The sequence below is a fragment of the Urocitellus parryii genome, chromosome 2 (genome assembly GCF_045843805.1).
Source record: "Urocitellus parryii isolate mUroPar1 chromosome 2, mUroPar1.hap1, whole genome shotgun sequence".
NCBI classification, from domain to species: Eukaryota; Metazoa; Chordata; class Mammalia; order Rodentia; family Sciuridae; genus Urocitellus; species Urocitellus parryii.
In genome coordinates, this window is record NC_135532.1 from 169,880,446 (window position 1) to 169,904,183 (window position 23,738).

Sequence of the window (23,738 nt, forward strand, 5' to 3'; positions counted from 1 at the left end):
GGTATTTACTTGAAATCATATATTGTTACATGCTATTAAACAAAATAGCAATAGCACTAAAAGTGGCAAGAAGTAATAATTAATTGAAATACCAATTAAGTAAATAATAGGTTTGACAAAATATGACAATATTTTTTATAATGTTTTTGTCCTCTGGTATAGCAATTTAATTCATTATTGCATATTTAAATTTTGTAAGCTATATTTTTCTATATTCTTTTTTTTAATATTTATTTTTTAGTTTTTTCGGTGGACACAACACCTTTATTTTATTTTATTTTTTTAAGTGGTGCTGAGGATCCAACCCAGCGCCCTGCACATGCCTGGCAAGCACACTACCGCTTGAGCCACATCCCCAGCCCTATATTCTTTTTTATTTTAAATATTTTTTTAGTTGTAGTTGGACACAATACCTTTATTTTATTTATTTATTTTTATGTGGTGCTGAGGATCGAATCCAGTGTCTTGCACATGCTAGGCGAGCGCTCTACTGCTGAGCCACAACCCCAGCCCCTCTATATTCTTAAGATATGTAAAATGTGAGGAATTTTTTAAATGATTTGCACAAATACTTAAAAAAATTTTTTTGTAGTTGTAGATGGACAGAATGCCTTTATTTTATTTATTTTTATGTGATGCTAAGGATCAAACCCAGTGCCTCACATATGCTAGGCAAGCGCTCTGCCAATGAACTATAGCCTCAGCCCAATGTGAGGATTTTTTAAAGAAGAAAGTAGCATGTAGCCAGGTATGGAGGTACATACCTGTAATCCCAGTTACTCCAGAGGCTTAATCAATAGGATCACAAGTTCAAGGCCAGCCTGGGCAATTTAGTGAGACCTGTCTCAAAATTTTTTAATAAGGGTTGAGAATGCACTTAGTGATAGAACACTCTCCTAGCATGCATGAGGCCCAAGGTTCAATCCTCAATACAAAAAAAGGGAGGAGGAGGAGGAGGAGGAGAAGACAATAGATCTAATTAAACAGACATTACCTACAGTAAATTTTTTTAAATGATTTGTTTCTTTGTCTCATGATATGATTATTTTTATACTTTCTGTTTCTTTTTCCATTAATACTTCCCTGAACTGTCTGAAGCCTTCTTTAATATAGTGGTAAAACTGAATACAGTCAAACAAAATTAATTTGACTTAAAGCTCTGCTCTTCTGCCTATATGGCACTGATTCCTGTTGTCAGTTACAAAGTTATGACATTAAGCTAGATTTTCTCTCAATAAGGGTGTTTGAGTATAGAATACTTAGGATTTTATTTACTAGCACTTGCAGAAGTTCATTTCCAGCGCTCCAAAGTATCCATCCACTTTGTGTGTACAGTCAGTCAATTGAGTTCTTTGCATCTATAAATTGACTATGTAGGCTCTCTGTATCTGAAATTCCTTTCACTTTAAAAACACTAGGACCACATTGCATGTCCTCATCTTTTCTGCAGGGAAAATGGTTTTTAAGCACAAACATAATATGAAATTGTGAAATTGGAGTTAGATTTCAAATAAGTTTATAGTTTGAGTAAAGAAATTCAGAAAGTTTTGTTAAACTTTGTTGCCTTTTTCTGGGTTTGGGGAAACCCTTATTTTCAAGAAATTCTTTTTTTTATTTTTCTGTTTTTGAAGATTTTTTGCCACCTTCAATAACACTGAACAACTCAAGTCAGTTCTCCTTTTCTGCAATTCTTATGGCCTCTTCAAAGACTATCTGTCCTCTCAGTTTTGCATTACAGGCCTTATACACATGCATGTGAACACCTCAGCCCCCACATCCACATCTATCTCTGTAGTTATCTATTGAGAAATTTTGTTTTGTTTTTGTTTTTTAATTGGAGATTGTACCCAGGGCCTTGTGTATACTAGGCAAGTGCTCTACCACTGAGGTACATCCCCAGACCACTCTTGATATAGACTGTGGCATAGTCCATACTTGGGAAGAGACCCAAGAAAGAGACCTGCAAGTGGACTCAGCACTGTTTAAGCAGAAAATGTGGGGTTCCAGGTACCTTCTGGGTGGCCTAGGAGTAAATACAGACTCCAGGTAGATTCATTCTCTTGGCTCCCACGGGGGACTTCACCTTGTGATGATGGCCCACTGGAGGAAGAGGCCAGAATGAATTTTTTCAGGCAAGGGGCAGAAGAAAACAGACTTTGAAAATCAGGAGTCCAAGGCAGAAACCACTCTTACCCAGATTCAAGGACAGTACCATATGAGACAATAAGCTTACCTTTTTTTAAGGAGGATGGAGGTTAGGGAGGAGGAAGTGTTCTATGCAAGAGGCTGAAGATGTAAGGTTCAGGAAAGTTTGAGAGTACAGCGAAATATGAATTTGAAAGTATGCAATAGATTCATGGTGAGGTTAACTGACCTCAAACTTGCAAATAGAACTCTGAAGTCAAATTTGGGCACACTCAATAGTCACAGTGGATTCAGCCTTTGTAAGATCTATTCTATCTAAAATACTCTTATGATTCTGCTCCCGATTTGATAGACTTCTTATGGTTTTAGCTTAAATTTTCATTTCTTTTGGAGGCCTCCTCCCAATATCTGATTAATGTGTTCTTTTTCCTCTTAGATTTTCCCAAAGAGTCTATAACCATCCTTTTGTTATATCTAAATGCACTCATTAAGTGTCCATATCTGTTTTCCTGATTATTCAGCCCAGTTTGTGAGAATATTTGTCTTGTCCAGTGTCATATCCCTAGCACCCATAAAGTAATAAGAACACTTCGAGTGATCAATAAATATTTGGTGAATTAATATTTTGGCTACATGGTGCTTGAGTGGCATTGCTTTGAGATGGCTAAATCCAAATTGAATATCAGCCTTTTGATATCCTTCCATTTCAAGTTATTTCATTTTGCACATATTTTTCCAGAGTCAATTATTCAGACAAAGGTGATTTATTTTGATACCCAAAGCACTTTATAAGACTCTCTAAAAAAGTCTAAAATTATTCTGCTGTCCTAATATTTTATACTGTCATCCTTTTAGAAAATAAAAAGGCTTGGATTACATTGTGGAAAAATCTCTTCATTACATGTAAAACATTTTTGCTGTTATCTATAGTTAAGGCGACAAAAGAACAATTGCAAGGAAGAGGAACAGTCCTAAGAATGTTTTCGTTGGTATCTATCCACTTCAACCCCAAGAGATAAAGGCAAAGATTAAGGCTCTAAGATGCTAGTAGGTGTCTGGTACTTTCTTGATGCCCAGTCAGTCCAAACAGATAACTCATTTGACATATTCAAACCACTCTTTGAATCACTGGTGGTTAGATCACCCAGTGCAAGGTCATGCCTGCTGTTAAAATGAATTGGAGATTAATCAACAGGACTGCCATTTGAGAATTTCCTCCAAGGCTGCTTTGAAGAAAATAACATTGGTCTTGATGAGTAATCCTGAATACAAGTCCATAAATATTGGGGCATAGCCTGTATGCCACTAAAAATAACAAAGGTTTCAGGACTGGAGACATTGTCAACCACACTGTCATGAAAATCTATGGCTCCAGGACTCAGTGGAGGTGGGCCAATATTTAACCGGTGACCTTGACAGAAGGAGCCTGTGAGTACTTCAGCCTCAAATACATAGATCAGCTCATTTGTAGCATAGATTTTCTTGGCTTGGTCTGCTAGTGTTTTGAGGTTCTTGATGAAGTATATGCCAGCTCCATACTTTGAGTCTGAGGAAAGGAAAAAAGTTAGAAGATTATTATGATCTGGCAAATGTTATTGCCTATTTGGGTATTATAATATATTCTCTCTCTAGTCCTTCAAATAATCACCTCCTCCTTGTTCCAAGTCCCTAAGTCTGTAGCCACGTTGTTCCCAGAGACAAATGATCACTGATATCAACATAATAATAGAATATATTTGAATATACCATTACAGTTTATAGAGAAGTCTTTGGCTTTCCAAGAATTTTTATGCTGATTAGATTCAATCAATCTAGGATTTGAATTATTATCTCTATTTAAAAGATAAAAAAATCTGAGATTCAGAGAAATTATGATTCAAGTCAACATTAACCAAGCATCTGACATCTAACGTAATAAATGGAAAGTTTTATTTATCTTAGACATTGCCTGACTTCTACAAGCTATAAACTGTAACAACTCTTGAGAATAAGGCTTCAATCCAGGTAAGGTGGTGCATGCCTGCAAACCAAGCAACATGGGAGGCAGGAGGATTGCAAGTTCAAGGCCAGCCTCAGCAACTTAGTGAGACCCTGTCTCAAAATCAAAACAAAACAAAACCAAAAAAAGAGGCTGGGGGGCTGGGATTGTGACTCAGTGGTAGAGCCTAGCATGTGTGAGACATGGGGTTTCATTCTCAGCACCACGTATAAATAAATAAAGATCCATCAACATGTAAAAAAATTTATTTAAAAAGGGGGAGGGGTGCTGGGGATGTAGATAAGTGGTAAAGCACCCCTAGGTTCAATCCCCAGTACTGCCTGGAAAAACACGGCTTGAAAAATAGCATCTAATAAGAGTAGTCAAAGTCATGGACACATTACAAGAAAAATAAGTCATATAAAATGTTAATGCCTCATTATTTAGGAAAAGCAACCTTGGATTTGAGGGACACAGAGATTCTAATCACTAGTAAGGTATTCTGTACTACAGGGCAGGTGTGGTCATCAGATCTCATCATGACCTGGCAAAATAACTGACCAAGAATCCTCCACATGCTTCTGATTTATGTTCCTGCTCATCATTCATCAGGCATTCTGGAGACTGTGATACTAAGAAGGATAGGCCTGATTCCAACCACTGAAAATGAATATTCTCCATTCTAGCATATTGTTTTTGATCTATATTACTTTTTTCTTAATATATATGTTTTAGTTATAAATGAACACAGTATCTTTATTTTATTTATTTATTTTTATGTGGTGCTGAGGATCAAACCCAGTGCCTCACATGTGTTAGGCAAGCACTCTACCACTGAGCCACAACTCTGGCCCCTTAATCTGCATTACCTTTACAGTAATATTTCAAGGACACCCAAGAGACTGAGGGCCAGATTCTGAATCTCAAGGTAATCCCTGTGCAATGCCCTTTCTAACATTGCTTAAAGGTCCTTGGAGGAGTAGATCACAAGCTTCAAATGTGAGAGGCCCTGGGTTCAATCTCCAGCACTGAAAAAAATAATAACTTTACTGAGAGGAAAAAACAAACTTATTTGAAAAGCTATATTCTATATTATCATTCCTTCCTTCCTTTCTTCTTTCCTTCCCTTTTTTTTTCTACACTTAATATTGTTTTGGGCTCAAGACCAGCACTGAAAAATAAAAATGCAATATGAGCCACATATATAATTTTAAATTTTTTAGTAGTTACATTTAAAAGGGTAAGAAGAAACAGACGAAATTCATATTTATTTAACCCATTAAATTTAAATGCTATTTCAACATTTAATCAATATCAAACTATATTTTACATTCTTTTGTAATAATTCTTTGAAAAATCCTGTATTTTATACTTAAAGTGCATCTCAATTCAGACACGCCATATTTAATATGCTTAGTTCCATACGTGGCTAGTGTCTACCATATTGAATAGTATAGCTCTAGAATTCAAAAGTGACTGAGATATGATTTCTGATTTTAAAATTTCACAAAGGCACCTGGACCTTCCTACATGTAAACAGATAGAGTGTAGTATAATTTTGTGTGGCAAGGTAATATTTTGAGATAAAAAAAATCAAAGATTTTCTTTCTCAAGAGTTTCTTCTTATACATATCAAAATTATAAGGAAATATCATTTCTTTACCTAGGATGAAAACATGAACAAGGGTTTTGAGTACACTGCTGGTGGGAATACATATGGGCCAATTTCTATGAACAGTTTATTAAAACTGGTTCAAATTTACAATGAACACAGCATTTTATCCAGCAATTCTATTTTTGAGTTTATATTAATATTGTGCCTTTGGAAGATCTACAAATACTTTTTCATTGCTGCTTGGGTGGCTGAAGGCAAGTGAGATGGATTAGTTTTTTTAATTATATACTTAATTTCACACATAGGCATTTATTTGTATTATCAATTTGAAATAAAAATAGTGAAAACAGGAAAAAAAAGAGTTTTTTCTTGGGGCTGGAGTTTTGGCTTGATGGTAGAGCATTTGCTTAGCATGTGTAAGGCACTTGGTTTGATCCTCAGCATCACATTTAAAAAAAAAAAAGTATTGTGTCCATCTACAACTAAAAAAATTTTTTTTAATTAAAAAAGGTAAAAATCTGAAGGATTCAAAGCATGTAGTATTTACTAATAATAATAAGACAGAATAATATAAGATAATCCAAGAGCAATTTTCTCACTTCAGGACAAATAAAATTTCTTCCTTCCAGCTATTGAAAGAGAGGAATCATAAAAGATATAACTGGAGCTCTTGGGAACTTTGAGAAGGGGCTCACTTCACTGTCCCATTCCCTCAAAAGAGCCCTGGGAGTCAAGATAGGGCTGAACAATAGAAATCACAGAACAATTCGCAGGATTCCCAGGGCAGAAGAAGCCATTGCCTGAGTGCTGGGTGCACTCTCTTATCCAGCCTCATGCCTGAGTAAAGCATAGCAATGCTGGGGAAGACTCCAGAACAGGTGAGTTAGTTACCATACATGGTGGCCAGACGAGACCCTGCTTTCAGCTTGGAGGATAAACACGCTCAAATAATCATAGTACTTCAGGAGAAGCACAGATATAGCATGAAAAGGAATTTCCTCAGGGGAGACACAGAGTGGCAGATGCAGAGACTAAGTGCAAAGGGCACAAGTGGAGGCTAATGACCATAGTCCACAGGGCTTATCTGACAGGGGGCACGGAGACAGAACAAGAGACAGGCAACCCTCTCCACAATGCCTCTGACACCATCTAGATCAGTCTCAGAGAGAAAGGGAGAAAAAGGACAAAATAGCAGGAACTCAATTAAAGCCCTGAAGGGACTAAGAAATTTCTCAAAATAACCAAGTTCAACTTGAATTGACAAGTTCTGGTTTTTCATATCTTTGAACATGGAAGCTTGACAGGCGAAGTTCTGCTACAGAGCCATAAAGAAAATAATTCCCACACCTATAAATTATAGTGGTTATTAAACATACAGATATTGCAATAAAAAGGCAGGAAGTATGGGAATATAGAGGAAGGGGCCAACCAGGAGAGGCCATTTGAGCAAGGTCTTTTTTTTTTTTTTTTTTGATGCAGGGGATTGAACCTAGGGCCTTGTAACAGATGAAGCAAGCACTCTACCAACTGAGCTATATCCCCAGCCTTCAGCTATCTCTTAAAGAAAGAATAGGAGCTTGAGTAGCTCAAAAGGCTGAAGAGGGAAGGCCTTCCAAATTCAAAGGCATAGAGGCTTGGAAGTATCCCGTTTACTTAAGAGAATATGGTCTTGGAATTCTGGTTTTCAGAGTTAAGTATTCTTAGAAGAAAAAAAGCTCATGGCTAGAGGGTTAAGAAACATAGGGGATGATGAATCTGGTGGAAAATGTGGGATTTTCCTATATGCTCTACTAAGGAGTTTGGGCTTTTATAAATAACTAGGAATATAGATAGTAAGCAAGAACATAATTTTTTATCATAACTAGCCTAGTGCTACAAAGGGGTTTGTTTTGAGGCAAGGGAAGGACAATAGTCTAGGCCTAAGGAAAGAAAGACTAAGGCATCTTAGTTAGAATAGAGAAGTGAAGTGGATTGAGACTATTATTTTATTTATTTTTATGTGGTGCTGAGGATAGAACCCAGTGTCTCACACATGCTAGGTAAGTGCTCTACCGCTGAGCCACAACCCCAGCCCTAGATTAAGACTATTATGAGACTTGAATCACGTGGACCAGTATGAGGGCGAGGCAAAGGAAAGAATGGAGGATGATAATAACTTTCATGCTTGGGAGACCTGGTAGGTGGATGGTGATGGCATTAGCCAAATTAGGAAGTAAGAAAACATAAGGCATATTTCTTAAGGAAAAGCAAGGGCAAGAAAAGCATTCAGTTTAAGATGCCTATGGGACAGCTAGATAAAAATGTCCCCCAAATCAGTCAACTATCTAGACCTGCACATTAGGAGAAATGGGGGTTAGAGTGAGAAATTTATAAGTCATCCTCTTAGAAAGGGGAGTTGAGGCCATGGGAATAGGTGCCATCACCCAGGGGACACTGTGGAGGAAAAAAAAGTAGACTTCCTTCAGAATGTAGGAGAATACCACCATTTAAAGGGTGGACTCACTAGATGATAAATTATAAGGGCAAGAAGTCTTTGCTTTTCACTTACTGCTGCTATATCTCTTACACCCCAGCCCAAGGCCTGATTCATGGAATGTGCTTAAGGAATGTGCAATGAATGAATTACGATAATAAGGGAACTGCACATGTGTAGGCTACTTTTTGTTGCATTCAACCAAGTCCTGCAAGCAAGGGATGAACCCAGAATATGACTGGCTGGAATGCAAGTATAGAAAGAAAAAAAAATAAAGTTTTACTAGCAGAAGCCTCCCCTGCCTATGGCTGACCACTTAAATTGACTGAGAGAACACTGTAAGGCTGAAAAAGTTAGAAGCTTTCATACTCCAAATGAGAACAGCTTCAGTAGTGATAAGAGGGGTGTCTCCTGGGCTTGTCTAGAACCTTCAGTTTATAGAGTTTTCACAACTCTACAGAGATGAGTCCATTGGTGCAGGTTACATTATGGGTTCTGTCTCCCCAGGCAGTTTTCTTTCTGAATGACCTCTAGGCAGTGATCATGAAGCTAATGGGCAGAGGGTGGGCAAGAGCACAAAGGCCAATAGAAAAAAACAATTCTTGAGGCTTAAAGACTATATGGAGGGCTGGGGATATAGCTCAGGGGTAGAATACTTGTCTGACATGGACAGGCCTGATTTCTATCAGCACTGAAAAAAAAAGAAAAGAAAGAAAGACTATATGGAGACAAGATCTTCCTTAGATTATGAAGACATACAGTTGAACAGAAGGGAATAAACTCCATGCCTGCTAAGCTTTTAAAAAAGGAACCATATTGCTGAAGAAATCACAAGTCTGGATGCATCAGCCTGAGAATGTTCTAAAGTTTGAGGCAATCCAGGCCCCCCTGGTAGGCAGTGGGCCTAAAAATGGTCAAGGGCCACAACATACAAGGAAGATTTTTCCCAAGTGTGAAACAAGGGTCTTATGCCACTCCCAGAGGAAGCTCTCATACATTCCCGTCCAGCAGCACATAAGTACTGTGGGCAGTGACTATGACATGTTTTCCTTTTCCTCTTTCATATGAGTTTTCGATATAGTCTTCCTGCTACTTCTCACATCATTATCTAATGAGCACGTGCGAGCAATACCTCTCCATCACACCTTAAAATAAAACAGCCTGAGCTAGAGGCTGATGAAGAGGAGACGGGATAAGACTTTGGGTTGGCCTTGTTTTGGTGTGCATCTTAGATGTTTTGGGAAGAAAGATATAAATTGATGTTGGATTAGAAATTAGCAGTGCCAGGCACAAGACTGAAAAGAGGGTCCTCATCAGATTTAGAAAATAGGAAGATCTTGATGAGAGTAGTTGTAGCTGAAATGGTATGGGGAGTGTAGAGAAACCAGTTAAGGAGCAAATGGAAGTTGTAGCTTTAATACTGTGGCTATGAAGGAAACTTACTGCTTCCCTTTCCCTGACTGCACTCAAAAAAAAAAAAAAATTCTTGGTGGAAATTCATTATCTATTTCTTTCTTTTTTTTTGTTTCTTTTCTTTTCTTTTTTTTTTTTTGTACAAAAGGATTGAACTTAGGAGCACCCAACCATTGAGCCACATCCTCAGTCCTATTTTGTATTTTATTTACAGACAGGGTCTCACTGAGTTGCAAAGCACCTCATCATTACTGAGGCTGGCTTTGAACTTGAGATCCTCCTGCCTCAGCTTTCAGAGCCGCTGGGATTACAGGTGTGCATTTATCTATTTCCAACCCCAGGAATTGTCTATATTCAATTTTCACTCCTGGTATTACCTATGTTCTCTTTTGGACAAAGGAAATGTGATTTTTAGATCTTTTGCTTTCTAGGAACAGAGACTATTAGAACTGGCTCCACAGCAAGAATCATGCTACAGTTTTAAAGATCACATGGTTTTTGGTTATCTTTTTTCTTTCTTTCTTTATTTTTATTTTTATTTTTTTGGTGCTGGGGATTGAACTCAGGGCCTTGTGCATGTGAGGCAAGCACTCTACCAGCTGAGCTATATCCCTAGCCCCAAAAGATCACGTTTAATGGACCAGACAAAACCAAGTTACACTGCTAAAGACCCATCCATGATTATGACTTACGTTCTTAGCCTCCTTTGGAGAGATCTAAAGCCAGAATTTTTCACTAGCAACTGAAGAGGAAAAGGTACAATATAGAGATTATCTAATTTTGTACAACTGAAAAGAGACATGGAAGCTACACAGAGGACTCTGAGAAGGATCCTAAAATGCTATTCACTTCACTTGCCAGGTTATTCTTAATTCATTCGCTAGCAGGCTATAGGAAATAAGAGGATAAAAACAAAAAAAAATAAAAACAACTGTCCTTTTTTCCTTTTCTTTTTTGAGATGGGGTCTTGCTCTGTTGCCCAAGTTGGTCTTAAACTTTTGGGCTCAAGCAATCTCTTGCCTCAGCCTCCCTAGTAGCTGTGGCTACAGGTGCACACACCAGCAAGCCCAGCTGAAGACCAACTATCCTAAATTTAGGAAAATATCCTTTTAATTAAAGGATGAGGATCATACATTGGTCTTGATTATAATTTTATTAAGATAAATAAGCCAAAAGGGGAGGGGGACCCCCAAAGTGTTTTCTGCATATAGGACACAGAAACAGAAATGAGAAAAAAACAGTAAATCAAAAATCCTACTGCTCACATTATTGTCAAAATAAGCCCATCGTCAACAAAAGACATATCAACAAAAGATATAAAGAAAATTAAAAATACAACCCTTTCTAAGACTACCTCTCAATTGCAGTCACAAATGATCCCCTCCCCAAAGCAACAAATGCTATTGGTGGTGAGCCACCTGCTGATGTCTGGTCTCACCAATTTCCACATGATCAGGGCTGACACCTACCAAAAGGCACTGAGTACAAACTTTGAAAGCCGACTCTGCATACCACATTGCAGAACTGGTGTGGAACCTGCTGAAACAACCTGTGGCTCACAGGCTCTTTAGAAGTTCTCCCTTCCATCGTTTTCTTCTTTCTTTGGAAGGCAGCCTGAAGAACCGCATTGTCTATTGCTTCCACCTAAAACCAAAGGGGGAAAAAAAAAAAACTGGGCACCTATTCAATTGCCTCTTGAACTTATAAAGGCATTTATATGCACATTACTTTCATGCAATTTGCTTTTTATATAAAGTTGCATAACAGTCTCTCCTGCCCCTAATCCTTTCTTAGTTTTGACTTCTACCTCTCAAAATCCTCTGTTACTTCTTCAATTGATTCATGCAATAAAATTTCATTGGGCAATCACGATATGTTAGGCACAGGTAACAAAAACATTGACAACAGACATAGTGTCTTGTCATGAGCAAGTCATGGGCTGTGTGTGTGAGCTATGAGCATTTGAACACATGAGGGGACTGAACTGATGTTGCTGTTCTGACTGGGCTGTGTTATGTATGTGTCCTTTTCCATCGCTCTGCCTTTGATCCTACACAGCACCAGGCTTTTCCAGGTGTCAGTCAATCTGCTGAGCACAAGACATCACCAAGCAACCCCCTGAAACCCAATCCTTTGCCTTATTAGGATTGAACTTCCTCGAATGTCTTCCCCCCAAAAATAGGATGCTCTCAGGTGTGCTGTCTCTCTTTCCGAGGGACCCTTAAGGTCAAGAGACGTCCCTGATTCCTGCAAGCAAAAGGTATTTCTGTGTGTTGAGTGCTTCTTTCACCATTTTCTTGGCCAGTTCTGTGAACCCAGCTCAGGTAGCCGGCCCAGCTAGCTGGCGATAGAGTCTACCCTTTTAAAGCTCATAGCTTAGTGAGAGATAGAAATAGTTAACAATTATAGCATGATAAACACTATTCTATTTTCTTTCGTTTTGATCAAAGATAGGGAGATCACTGCTTCCTGGATCTTGAATCTATGCTTCTGAACAGCCAAACATCATTTCTACATACTGATTCATCTATACCCCTTGTGCCTGCCCTTCTTCCAGTCTTACTCCTAGGATTCAGGGCCATTGAGCAGCTAGTTTAAACTCTTTGTTAAACGAGCTTCTCTTCTGGCTACAGAACCAAGTAATTAATACCAAGAGAAGCCAAATCTATGCCTTGATTAGGTATACCTTTATAACCTGAAAACCATGTTTTTCAAACTGTTTCTTTCGATCCAGAAGTTCTTCAGTCCAAGGTGCTTGATATCGTAGAAATGTGATTTTTTTTTTCATTTCATCCTGGTTTTTTGTTTGCTGATCAGTCCATTGTCCTAAAAATGAGTAACACAAAACCTTGTCTTAGCGCTCTGTGAGAAGGGAAGAGTTTGTAAAGGGATTTAATGAAACAATTCCTAGAAATTTGAAGAAAGAGATAGGCTAGTTTAAAGCATATGCCTCATATTGTCTATGTTATGCTCGAATTCGGGACTCCCAAAAGACCACCAGAGACCAAGATCAATGTAAGCAGCAAAGAGGTGTTTATTGCGAGCTAGCTTGTTCCTCAGCACGCACACAGCAACTGGTGATGCTGAGAGGCCCTGAGCCCAGGGTTTACAGCAGTTTATAAACTCTTTGGGGAAGTCAGGGACTTCACATACATCATAGCATCTCTTAGCAAATCATCACACACGGTGGGAAAAATCATAAAACAACTCTAAAATATGATTAGCATATTCACTGGCGGGAACAAGTTGGGTAGGGGTGATTGGTTAGTACAAGAGGGGGAATTCGTTTAAACTGATTGGTTTAAGCCACGAGGGGAGTAGTGCTGAACTACATGGTTTCCCAACATGTTATCAAGCACCATAAACTACTGGGAGGGTCATCTGGCATCCCAGGTATTTTCCCTGTCTCATGCTGATTGGTGTCTGCTAGGGGGTTGCTCTGGGTGCCCACCTAGCCTGACTGAGTCAGGGACACCCAGCGCAACAGACCTCTCCTGTTATTTGTAGATAAACAACTCAGCAGGGTGGGTATGGGCTAGGAGTGCTCAGTGAGTCTTTCCAAGGACAAGGGTCACGCCCCCTTTCTTGGACAGGCTTTGCTCTGAGATAGAGGCTGGTTTTTCAATAGCACTCTCATCACTGAAATAATTGGCACAATTTTGTAAATAAGGAAATCAAAGTTCAGATAAATAAATAACTTTTCTAATATCACAAAGCTAGGAAGTAAGGATCTAAGATAGTAAACCTGACTTTCACAAGTGCTTTCTTTAAGGAGACAAGGAGAATAGTGGGAATGTGTAGCACTCATAAACAATCCCAAGCAAGAAGAAGGAAATTTGAAGATTAAGAATCTATGGTTCAAGGGAAACAGGGTGACCTTTCTTCCCCACCCTAGACAGAGTTATCTGTCCCTGAGTACACACCCACCATAGAAATGAAGTAATCCAGACTTTGGGGATGGCTCCAGAAGATCTCAGAAATGGCTATCTCCCAAATTAACAAGCAGATTACCACTCCAACAGAGAACACATAGAATGTAGCTTTGCAGTACCCTTTTTTTTTTTTTTAAAGAGGAGAGAGAGAGAATTTTTAATATTTATTTTTTAGTTCTCGGCGGACACAACATCTTTGTTGGTATGTGGTGCTGAGGATCGAACCCGGGTCGCACGCATACAAGGCGAGCGCGCTACCGCTTGAGCCACATCCCCAGCCCCTGCAGTACCTCTTTAAAAGCCCCCTGTTTCGCTGGGCTTGGTGGCACATTCCTGTAATCCCAGCGGCTCCAGAGGCTGAGAGGAAGATTGTGAGTTCAAACTCAGCTCCAGCAATTTAGTGAGGCACTAAGCAACTCAGTGAGACCCTGTCTCCAAATAAAATATTAAAAAGGGCTGGAGACTTGCTCAGTGGTTAAGTGTCCCTGGGCTCAATCCCTGGTACCCAAAACAAAACCCGTTTCTGTGAGAAGCTGATGTGACTCCATTTTTGAAAAAAACAGCCTCTACCTCAGAGCAGGGCCTGTCCAAACTGCAGTGACCAGATAGCCTTGATCAGCAATGCAAGATCAAAGAATGCTTGAGACCTAATTTCGGACCATAGCAACAACCAATCGCAACAACCAATCACATCTGAAATGCCAGGTAACCCTCCCAGTAGTTTGATTGATAACATGTTAGGAAACCGTGTAGTTTAGTATATATACCCCTCGTGGCTTAAACCAATCAGTTCAAACGTATCCACCTCTTGAACTCACCAATCACCCTTTCTCAACTTGTTCCCACCACTGAATGTGCTAATCAATGTTAAGAGTTGTTATTTGATTTTCCCCGAGGTGTGGAATGATTTGCTGTGTGATGTTGTGACACATAGAGTATCCCTCACCAAAAAAAAAAAAAAAAACTATAAATCCTCACTGAACTAAGGGGTCAGGAGTCACTCCTTGGGACCGATGCGTCGGAAACGGCTGTGAGTCCAGGCTGGAGTTTGCAATACTCTTGTGTGATTGCATCTGATTCGGCTCCTGGAAGTCTATAGGGGTCCCACGAATCTGGCATTACACCTGCTGATGGGAAAATCATAGCCTCTGGGACAGGAGTCCCTGTGTTTCTCCTTTGCTAGCAAAGCAATAAGCCTTTTTGTCAAAATCATGTTCTCGTTATTAGATTGGCACTGGGGACTAGGACCGAGCCTTAGGTAACACAATCTGTGATCCTCCTGTCTCAGTCTCTTGAGTTGTTGTGATCACAGTTCTGTGCCATTGCACCAGGCCCTCTTGTCTCTTGTTTAATAAAATTCGTCTTTATAAAGCTACATAAATATTATGTGGCAAATAAATGCTATAGAATTAAAAAAAAAAAAAAAGTCTACAGTGTCCTTCCCTTCCTTCCTTCCTCTGTAACAGTGGTCCACTTTATACTTTGAATATAGCCCCTGCTGCTCTGCCACTGCAACTTATTTTTAAAATGGGCAAATTTCTTTCTCTTCCTCTCTCTCTGCTCCTCCCTAATCTCTCCCCCTCCCTAATCTCAGGGAAAACAGGATTACCTTTCTTACCCATTGGAGGCAAATTTATCTGTCCTTGAGTACACACCCACCATAGAAATGAAGTATCCAGATTTTGGGGATGGTACCAGAAGATCTCAGAAAGGACCCTCTCCCAAACAAGCAAATTACAACTCCAAGAGAACACATGGAATGTCACCTTTGAATCACCTCTTTAAAAGCCCCCTATTCCTGCTGATGGGTAGAATCATAGCCTTTGGAACAGGAGTCCCATGTGTCTCCTTTGCTAGCCAAGCAATAAACATTTTTCTTTTTTCTCAAAACCATATCCTCGTTATGGCATTCAGGACAAAGACCGAGCTTTCAGCAACACCTCATCCTTGTCTCCCCTCTTTTTTCCTTTCTTCCATCCCTCCATTCCTTTCCTCTTCCTTCCCCATTCTCTTTCCTTTCAAAAACTCAATGGACAACCTGGTTTTGTCCAAACAAGTTCTTTATTGAACTGTATATACAGGTGGACCACATGGAAAAAAACAAACATAAAAAGCTTGCCTTATTTCAATTGAATTTATAAGGCATAATATTAGAGTTTACTTCAACAAACATTTACCAAGATCCTACTATATGCCAGGCCATGTGTGGGGTACTGGGGACCCAAAGATCTATAAAACATCTGTCAGAAGCACCCACCACAAAGGATTTAAAGAACAGCATAAAACAGAGGTGATGTTTAACCTCTATTTTTAAAAATAGTTTTTGGTTGTAGTTGGACACATTACCTTTATTTTTATTTGTTTTTATTTCTATGTGGTGCCGAGCATCGAACCCAGCGGCCCACACATGCTGGGTGAGCCCTCTATCACTGAGAGCCACAACCTCAGCCCATTAGCCTCTCTCCTATTTTTTTTAAACTTTTATTGTTCTGATGGATATTCGATGTTTCCTGTAATGATAGCATGTCAAATTATCCATTTTATTAAAAATGTAAATTTTAATCTAAGAGAGGGTGGGTTTGCATGAAATGCTACTGTGAAATAATATGCTTAATTGTCTAATACCAAAAACACCATCATTCAGTGGAACAAGCGACTTTCATGATTCTAAATTGTTAATAGTTGAGATAAAGAGTCAACCTCATGAATGTAGTTAATTTAAAGTAATGCCACAAGTTATACAGATCGATGTTTCTTTGTCTCCTGTTTTCCTGAGCTGATGATAGGGGTTAGTTTAATTATCCACATCCATTATGTTTCATAATCTAAGTGGAAATCATAATCTTTTCCATGATCATGTATTATTTTTTTCCATGTATTATTTTTGTCCAAGTTTTTTGACACTGAGTTTTCTATGGAATGTGGATACAATGTTTATTACAAATGTACCCACTTTGACCATTTCTTCGGAGAAACTGATATGACTCCATTTTTGAGAAACTAGCTTCTACCTCAAGGCCTGTCCAGAGGGAGGGGGCGTGACCCTTGTCCTTGGAAAAACCCACAGACGCTCCTAGGCACATACCTAGGAGAGTTGTTTAACAGGAGGGATCTGTGCCACCAGGTGTCCCTGACTCAGTTATGCTAAGTGAGGACCCATAGCAACCCCCTAGCAACCACCAATCAGAGTGAGACGGGGAACATATGTAAAATGCCAGGTGACCCTCCCAGAAGTTTCGGTGATTGATAACATGATTAGGCCACCTTGCAATTTAGCGTATACACTCTTGCAACCCAATCAGTTCAAATGTATCCACCACTTGAACTAACCAATCACCCTTACCCAACTTGTTCCCACCAGTGAATGTGCTAATCAATGTTAAGAGTTGTTGTTTAGGGGCTGGGGATGTGGCTCAAGCGGTAGCGAGCTCGCCTGGCATGTGTGCGGCCCGGGTTCGATCCTCAGCACCACATACCAACAAAGATGTTGTGTCCGCCGAGAACTAAAAAATAAATATTAAAAAATTCTCTCTCTCTCTCTCTCCTCTCTCACTCTCTCTTTAAAAAAAAAAAAAAAGAGTTGTTGTTTGATTTACTATAAATCCTCATTGAACTAAGTAAGGGTCAGGACTCATCCTCAGGATCACTTCATCCGAAACCATTTTGAGTCCAGGTTCAAGCTTGCAATAAAGATTCTTGTATGCTTGCATCGGATTCGGCTCCTGGAGGTCTACAAACCTACAAATTCCTAACTTGTTTTTACAGATGCATAGTGAAAATAAGGTATCCTTGGAAATCAAGCATTTGAGTTTTTGAACCTCTTACTAAGTCCAACCTCTACATTATAATCAGGAATCTTTCTAAAATACAAATCTTATCTGATTTTATCTTTGATTACAAACTTCAAAGTACCCCCATTTGCTTATAGAAAACATCTATACCTGTAATTCCAGCTACTTAGGAGATTGAGGCAGGAGGATTGCAAATTCAAGGCCAGCCTCGAGGACTTCACAATACAGTGTCCCAAAATAAAAAATAAATAAAAAGGGCTGGGGATATAGCTCAGTAGAAAAGGGCCTCTGGGTTCAATCCCTAGCGGCTCCAGGAAAAAAAAAAAATCTGAATTTTCTCATGTGATTTATAAGGCCTTATATAATCTAGGCTCTACTGGAGTCTGAATTCTTGAAACTTACTTTCTTTGCCTAGCTAACTGCTACATATTATTTAGTTCTCCATCTATGACACCTCCTTTGAGAAGCTTTCCTCTGACACCTCAAGTCTTGAGGTAAGGTGCCTCTCCTCACTGCTCACAGAGCACTTTCACCCTCCGCTATCATTACTTACCTGTTCCCATACCAAGTAGACTTTGAGCAGGAAAAATATTCACCTTGTTTATCAGGAGCACCTAGCACAATACATGGCACATACACACACCATGGAAGCAATATGCAGCCATTGAATAAATGAATGAAATAATCTGCTGTTTCTTCAGGTAGCAATTTAAAAGGCATAATTTCCTAAGTAGTTCCAGGGTTCTGTAAAAAAAAAATCTCTCCAGACCAAATTCCCACAATTATCCTGATGAGTTTAGCCCCACTGAATGGAGATATTTAAGTGTATCTCATAGCACCAGTGAATACTTTCATTGGTGACAGGGTTCCAAGTAAGCGATTTTATGGTTCCTAATCCTGACAGCAATGAATAAATTCAATTAGGCTCAATAAAAGAAACAATCAAGTGGAATGTGTGTACGTTTAAATGCTCCATTTGCAGAAATAGGGATGTGCAGTTTTTACCCTGCGCTTGGCTTAGGTTTTTACCCTAGGCTTTCAATTCATTCCCTTCTCAGGCAATCCATGTCATTATATGTAAACCCAATGGGTGTGTTAGTGTGTGCATGTGTGTTATGTGTGAATGTTTTCATTCCTTAACAAATAACCCTGATGGTAGAAAGAGAGCCCAAAACTGCCTCATAAAAGTTTATGACCACTGGGGATACAGCTCAGTGTTTGCCTAGCATGCACAAGGCCCTGGGTTCAATCCCCAGCACCACACAAAAAAAATCATGACCTAGATCTGGAGGTATATATAGCTCAGTGCTAGAGCACTTCCCTGGCACATGCCAGGCCCTGGTTTCAATCCCCATTGCCATTTAAAAAAAAAGAAAAAGTTATGACGAAAACGTTTATGACCTAACACAGAACCAGAATAGTTTGCTCTCTCCTTTTCCATTCTATTTCTTATCCACATTTGTACAAACCCATTCATATCCAAAAGAAGAAACAGTTGGTAGAGCTGACTCTTAACTAAACAGGAAGTTACTCACCTGATAAGATCCAAAGGTTTTGCTCCTTTTCCCTTGTCACTTCCTCCTGAACTTCACAGAGCATATGTTCAATGTTCATAACCACCTCAATGAGGTCATCCCTGGCTCCTCTGATCTCTAAATTTGCCTTTCCGGGACTGATAACCTCTGTAATGGAGACACTTGAGGTTCTCTGAAGTTTAGATAAAATGTCATGTTCCTTTTTCCCAAGGTGGCGAATATGCTTGTTCTCAATGGTGTGGATGTTCTGGGATGTCAGTATCCTTTGGATCCATGTTTTGGCCTCACATATCTCTTCCTTATTCCATCCCATCAGATTCATGGCAGGAGACCCCACTTCAAGCCCATTTTCTCTTTGATCCTCGAGGGTTCCCTGGGGGACTGAAAGAACTATCATAAGCAACCATGGAAGGTTGGTGGTTTTTAAAATAGTACAGAACAAAACACCATGGCTAGTGTTTACCCCAAGGATATCTTCACCATTATCAGCACTAGTAGCTCCTATTAAGAACCTATCTTTGAAAGCTGCACTGGATATAAAGACAATCTATATGCATTATTTAGAGCCTCCTTGGGAGCACAGAGTTTAGCTCTGGAGGAGCTGGTTTTATCATATCTGGTCTCTACTATGTGGCATTTGTCAATTCACAGATGAGTTCACCTTGTGATCTCAATCTGGATATCAACTAAGTATTGTTTCCTGATGAATGAAATTTTCCTTAACCTCTTGCTTCTGCCAATTTTAAAATCAAAGATCTCTGAAAGCCATACAATTCAAGGAGTGAAATTTACTGTTTTTGGTTTTGATTTTGGTACCTAGAATTGAACCCAGGGGTGCTTAACCACTGAGTCACATCCCCAGTCCTTTTTATTTTGAGACAGGTCTCACTAAGACTCACTAAGTTTCTGGCTGGCTTTGAATTTACAATCCACCTTCCTCAACCTCCCAAGTCACTGGGATTACATAAAACTTATTTTAAAAAACAAACCCACATCTCTGATAATAAAAATAATATATGCCTATAACTGGAAAACTAGAAAATTATCAGAGTATACTGAAAAGAAGAGATGCCTATAATTCTACTACCCCCAAATCCTTATTATATCTTATCTTTGTGTAATAGGACGTCTTGGACCTTCTTCTGCTTAAAGGATAGAGTTGGGCATCTCGCTTCTTCATCTCCACGGCAAGCATTTAAAGCTTAGCTACTGCTGCTGGAGATGGTATATTCTAGCAGGAAAAAGAAAGGGAACCTGATTCTAATCACCTATCTGTAGTCTTCATAAATGATAGAGATATTCAGGCAACTCTGAAACTCAAATTGAAAAAAAAAAGGTGTTGTGGGGGGAGAGAATGGACTAATTGAGAGGAAATTAAGGGCTGGGCCATAGTTTAATGGCAGAGCACTTGCCTAGCACATGTAAGGCACTGGATTCGATCCTTAGCACCACATAAAAATAAACTTAATAAAATAAAGGCATTCTGTCCATCTACAACTACAAATTCTTTTTTTAAAAAAAGAGAGGAAATTAATAGATCATGAACTATCTACAATATATGAAGAATTCTCTAAAATTATTAAGAAAAAGAAACAACCCAATAGTTACTTGGGCAAAATGTTTCACAGGAAAGGAAACATGAATGACCTGTATCTATGTGAAAAAAATATGTTTATCCTTACTGGCAATGAGGGAATTGAAAAATCATCTACCAAACTGGAAAAAAATTTGACTCTGGGGCTTGGGCTATAGCTCAGTGGTAGAGCTCGTGCCTAGCATGTGTGAGGCACTGGGTTCGAGCCTCAGCACCATACAAAAATAAACAAAATAAAGGCATGGTGTCCATCTACAACTACAATTTTTTTTTTTTTTAATTCTTGACTCTGACAATCAAGTTGTCAGCAAGGATCTGTAGAGCAATGTAACTCAGAGCTTTATAGGAATAAATTTTAGAACAATTTTTTGAGGGACAAAAGTAAGTTGAACACTTACTATATTGTAGCATTGTTCCAAGGTCTTTACATGTATTATTTTATTCAAGCTTCAAGACCAAACTCCCATTGTACAAATAAGGAGAACTTTGTAAGACTCAGAGTGTCATTAAGTAACGTGCCCACAGTTATGGAACCAGTTAGTGGTGGCCATGAAGTCAACAGGTATGGACATTTGACTCCAGTGCTCGCACAATTACGCCTATTATTAGTGACCCTGGAACAATAAGATAAGCAGCATCTTTATCCTGATATTGTACTTGGTTCGCCTCAGAAACTATGAAAAAGAGCTAGGATAGAACTAGAAGTAAGAGGGAAAGGAAGGCCTCTCTCTGATAAAAATAAAAGCCCATGTTTTACTTTTTGGAATTTTTTTCCATTTATAAGCTAAAATTTTAGACAATAGTAAGAAAATATTTTAATTGGAGGCATGCTTTTTGTTGTTTTAAACCCTTGTTTAGGAGCATATATTACATTTTAAGAGAAAATTTAAAACATCCAAGATGGGACTTCATTCATGTGCCATTATTAGGAAAGAAGAATTGTTCAGACCACTAAAGGATACTCCTCTAGCACCAAAACACATTTAACTATTTATTATCTAAATAATCCTAATGGAAACATGCTTCTCTGCCTTTCTAACTAGTTTAACCTTTCCTTGGTAACTGAGATGAAGATCAATCATTATGACTGTCAATTATTGTCCTGTGCTATCTAATTACTTTACAGATACCCTCAAGAATTACTGAAACAAATGGTGACCCTTGCCCTGAATCAGATTAATGACATAGACTTTTGTCTATGTCATTATGCTTCTTTTCCACATGAGCCTCATCTAAAACACTCCCTCTTACCTAGCTACCCTGTATTCCTTGTGGTTTGCTCCTGTGGGTTTTCCTGGGTGCTGTCACCCTCACCACCACCACACACATACACTGGCTATTGAAACTCTTGCCATCCTCAAAGCTCAATATAGAACCATTCTTATCCATGAAGCCATTCTTCTTTTTCTTTTTGTGTACTGGGGATTGAACCCAGTGGTACTTAACCACTGAGCCACATCCCCAGTCCTTTTTTGTATTTTATTTAGAGATAGGGTCTCATTGAGTTGCTTAGGGACTCCCTAAATTGCTGAGGCTGGCTTTGAACTTGAGATCCTCTGGCCTCAGCCTCCCAAGTTACCACTCCTGGCCATGAAGCCATTTTTGACCCCTCCCAGTCAGAAAAAATCTCCTCCTCCTCTGGGCCACCTGGGAAGTATGTCCATCTTCCCATTCATCTTTTGTTCCCCTGGCATTTGTTTAATGTTTTGTAATTTACAGACTATCTTTACATACATAACCTCCAATTATTCTCACAATAGTCAATTATTATCATCACCATTTTACAGACAAATGGATAGGCTGATAAAAAGCAGTCCCAGGCCAAAACCCTTGAAATTCCTCCTTCTTCAATTTTAGAACTGTTGGGTCACTGAACATTCCTGTTCAGTTCACTCAAATTCCACTGAAGGAATAAAGTTATGAGACAAAGCTAATCCTCGCCTGCCACTAACAACCAGAATTGGTTTAATCCAGGGATCCCAAACCTAAATCAGCTGCAAAACTTATTAGGGAGCATTAAAAAATATCTGCTTGGTCCACACTCAAAGTTTCTGAATCTGAATCTGTAGAGTTGGGACCTCTCCCTCCCCTCCCCCACCAACCGTGCGTGCGTGCGTGTGCGTGTGTGTGTGTGTGTGTGTGTGTGTGTGTGTGTGTGTGTTAAAGTTTCCATCATGATAGTGTTGAGTTAACCCATTTATCTGGTATTACTCAGAGGCATTTTCTCTAATTAGTCATAAGTAACCCATTTAGATATTTGGGACATAAAGTCTTACTAGCTTAGCCAGTTTATGGAGGGCAGCTTTGTTATGAGAAAAAATTACAAACATTTATAAATGAACTGCCCACACTGTGGATTATCTTTTTTTTTTTTTTTTTTTTTTAGTTCTCGGTGGACACAGCATCTTTATTTTATTTTTATGTAGTGCTGAGGGTAGAACCCAGCGCCCCGAACATGCCAGGCAAGCACGCTACCACTTGAGCCACATCCCCAGCCCACTGTGGATTATCTACTGCAACTTAACTTCTCCGTCAGTATCATGAAATTAGATTAAGCAAAAATAGAATCAAGTTCAGGTATAAAGCAGGTCAGGTGTCTAGTAGGAGCACAATAAACTATTGGCTTATTCTCCTTTCCTGTATTAGTTCAGATGATCAAGAACAGAATGAACCTATGATGGGAAACTCTACTTCTAGATCTGTGAATTTCCTACTCACCATTGTAAATGTTACAATTCGGCATCTTGTAATTCTTTGTCATTTCATGACTGAAAGCCTACAATAAGCAAAACAGAGCAGAGAGTCATGAGCAGGATATATAGTCGTTGTCACCAAAATCTCTCTTTATCTGTACCAAACACACTTGACCTCATCTGCCTCTCAATCCCCATCCCCATTGCCACAAATCTAAAAGGAAAGTCCTAGGGAACAGCAAGTGCAGCACCATACTCTATTAGAACACCTAGGGACAACAAGGAAGGAAAAACAAATATAGTACAAAAAAAAAAAGAAGAATGTATACTCCAAGGCAAAAAATAATCACCTATTCATTCATTCATTCATTCAATAGACCTTCATTTCCTGCTTATTATAAGTATTATAATATTAGGCATGAATTAAAGCTGTAAATATGTACTCTTTCTTGTTCAAAATTGATACAATGGGTAGTACTTTATTGAAAAGGTGCTATTTATTAATGAGGTAAAGTTTAGATTTTGCTTTGCATCTAAGTTTTAACAATAAGTTTCTTAATCTATAGGAT

The 23,738-nt window shown here is 38.9% G+C and overlaps 1 protein-coding gene across 2 annotated transcripts in view; it reads right to left on the reverse strand.

The window, feature by feature from the left end:
- Nucleotides 1–2,849: 2,849 nt before the first annotated feature.
- The window catches only part of Parp9 (poly(ADP-ribose) polymerase family member 9), a 39,888-nt gene continuing 18,999 nt past the window's right edge, over nt 2,850–23,738 (reverse strand). For both annotated transcript variants that reach the window (XM_077795351.1, XM_077795352.1), the window contains exons 7-11: nt 23,195–23,252; nt 18,883–19,263; nt 12,311–12,450; nt 11,094–11,268; nt 2,850–3,691 (exon numbers count right to left, since the gene is read on the reverse strand). In XM_077795351.1, the coding sequence (XP_077651477.1) occupies nt 3,330–3,691; nt 11,094–11,268; nt 12,311–12,450; nt 18,883–19,263; nt 23,195–23,252 (1,116 nt within the window). In that variant the 3' untranslated portion in view covers nt 2,850–3,329. The remainder of the gene's footprint in view (nt 3,692–11,093; nt 11,269–12,310; nt 12,451–18,882; nt 19,264–23,194; nt 23,253–23,738) is intronic.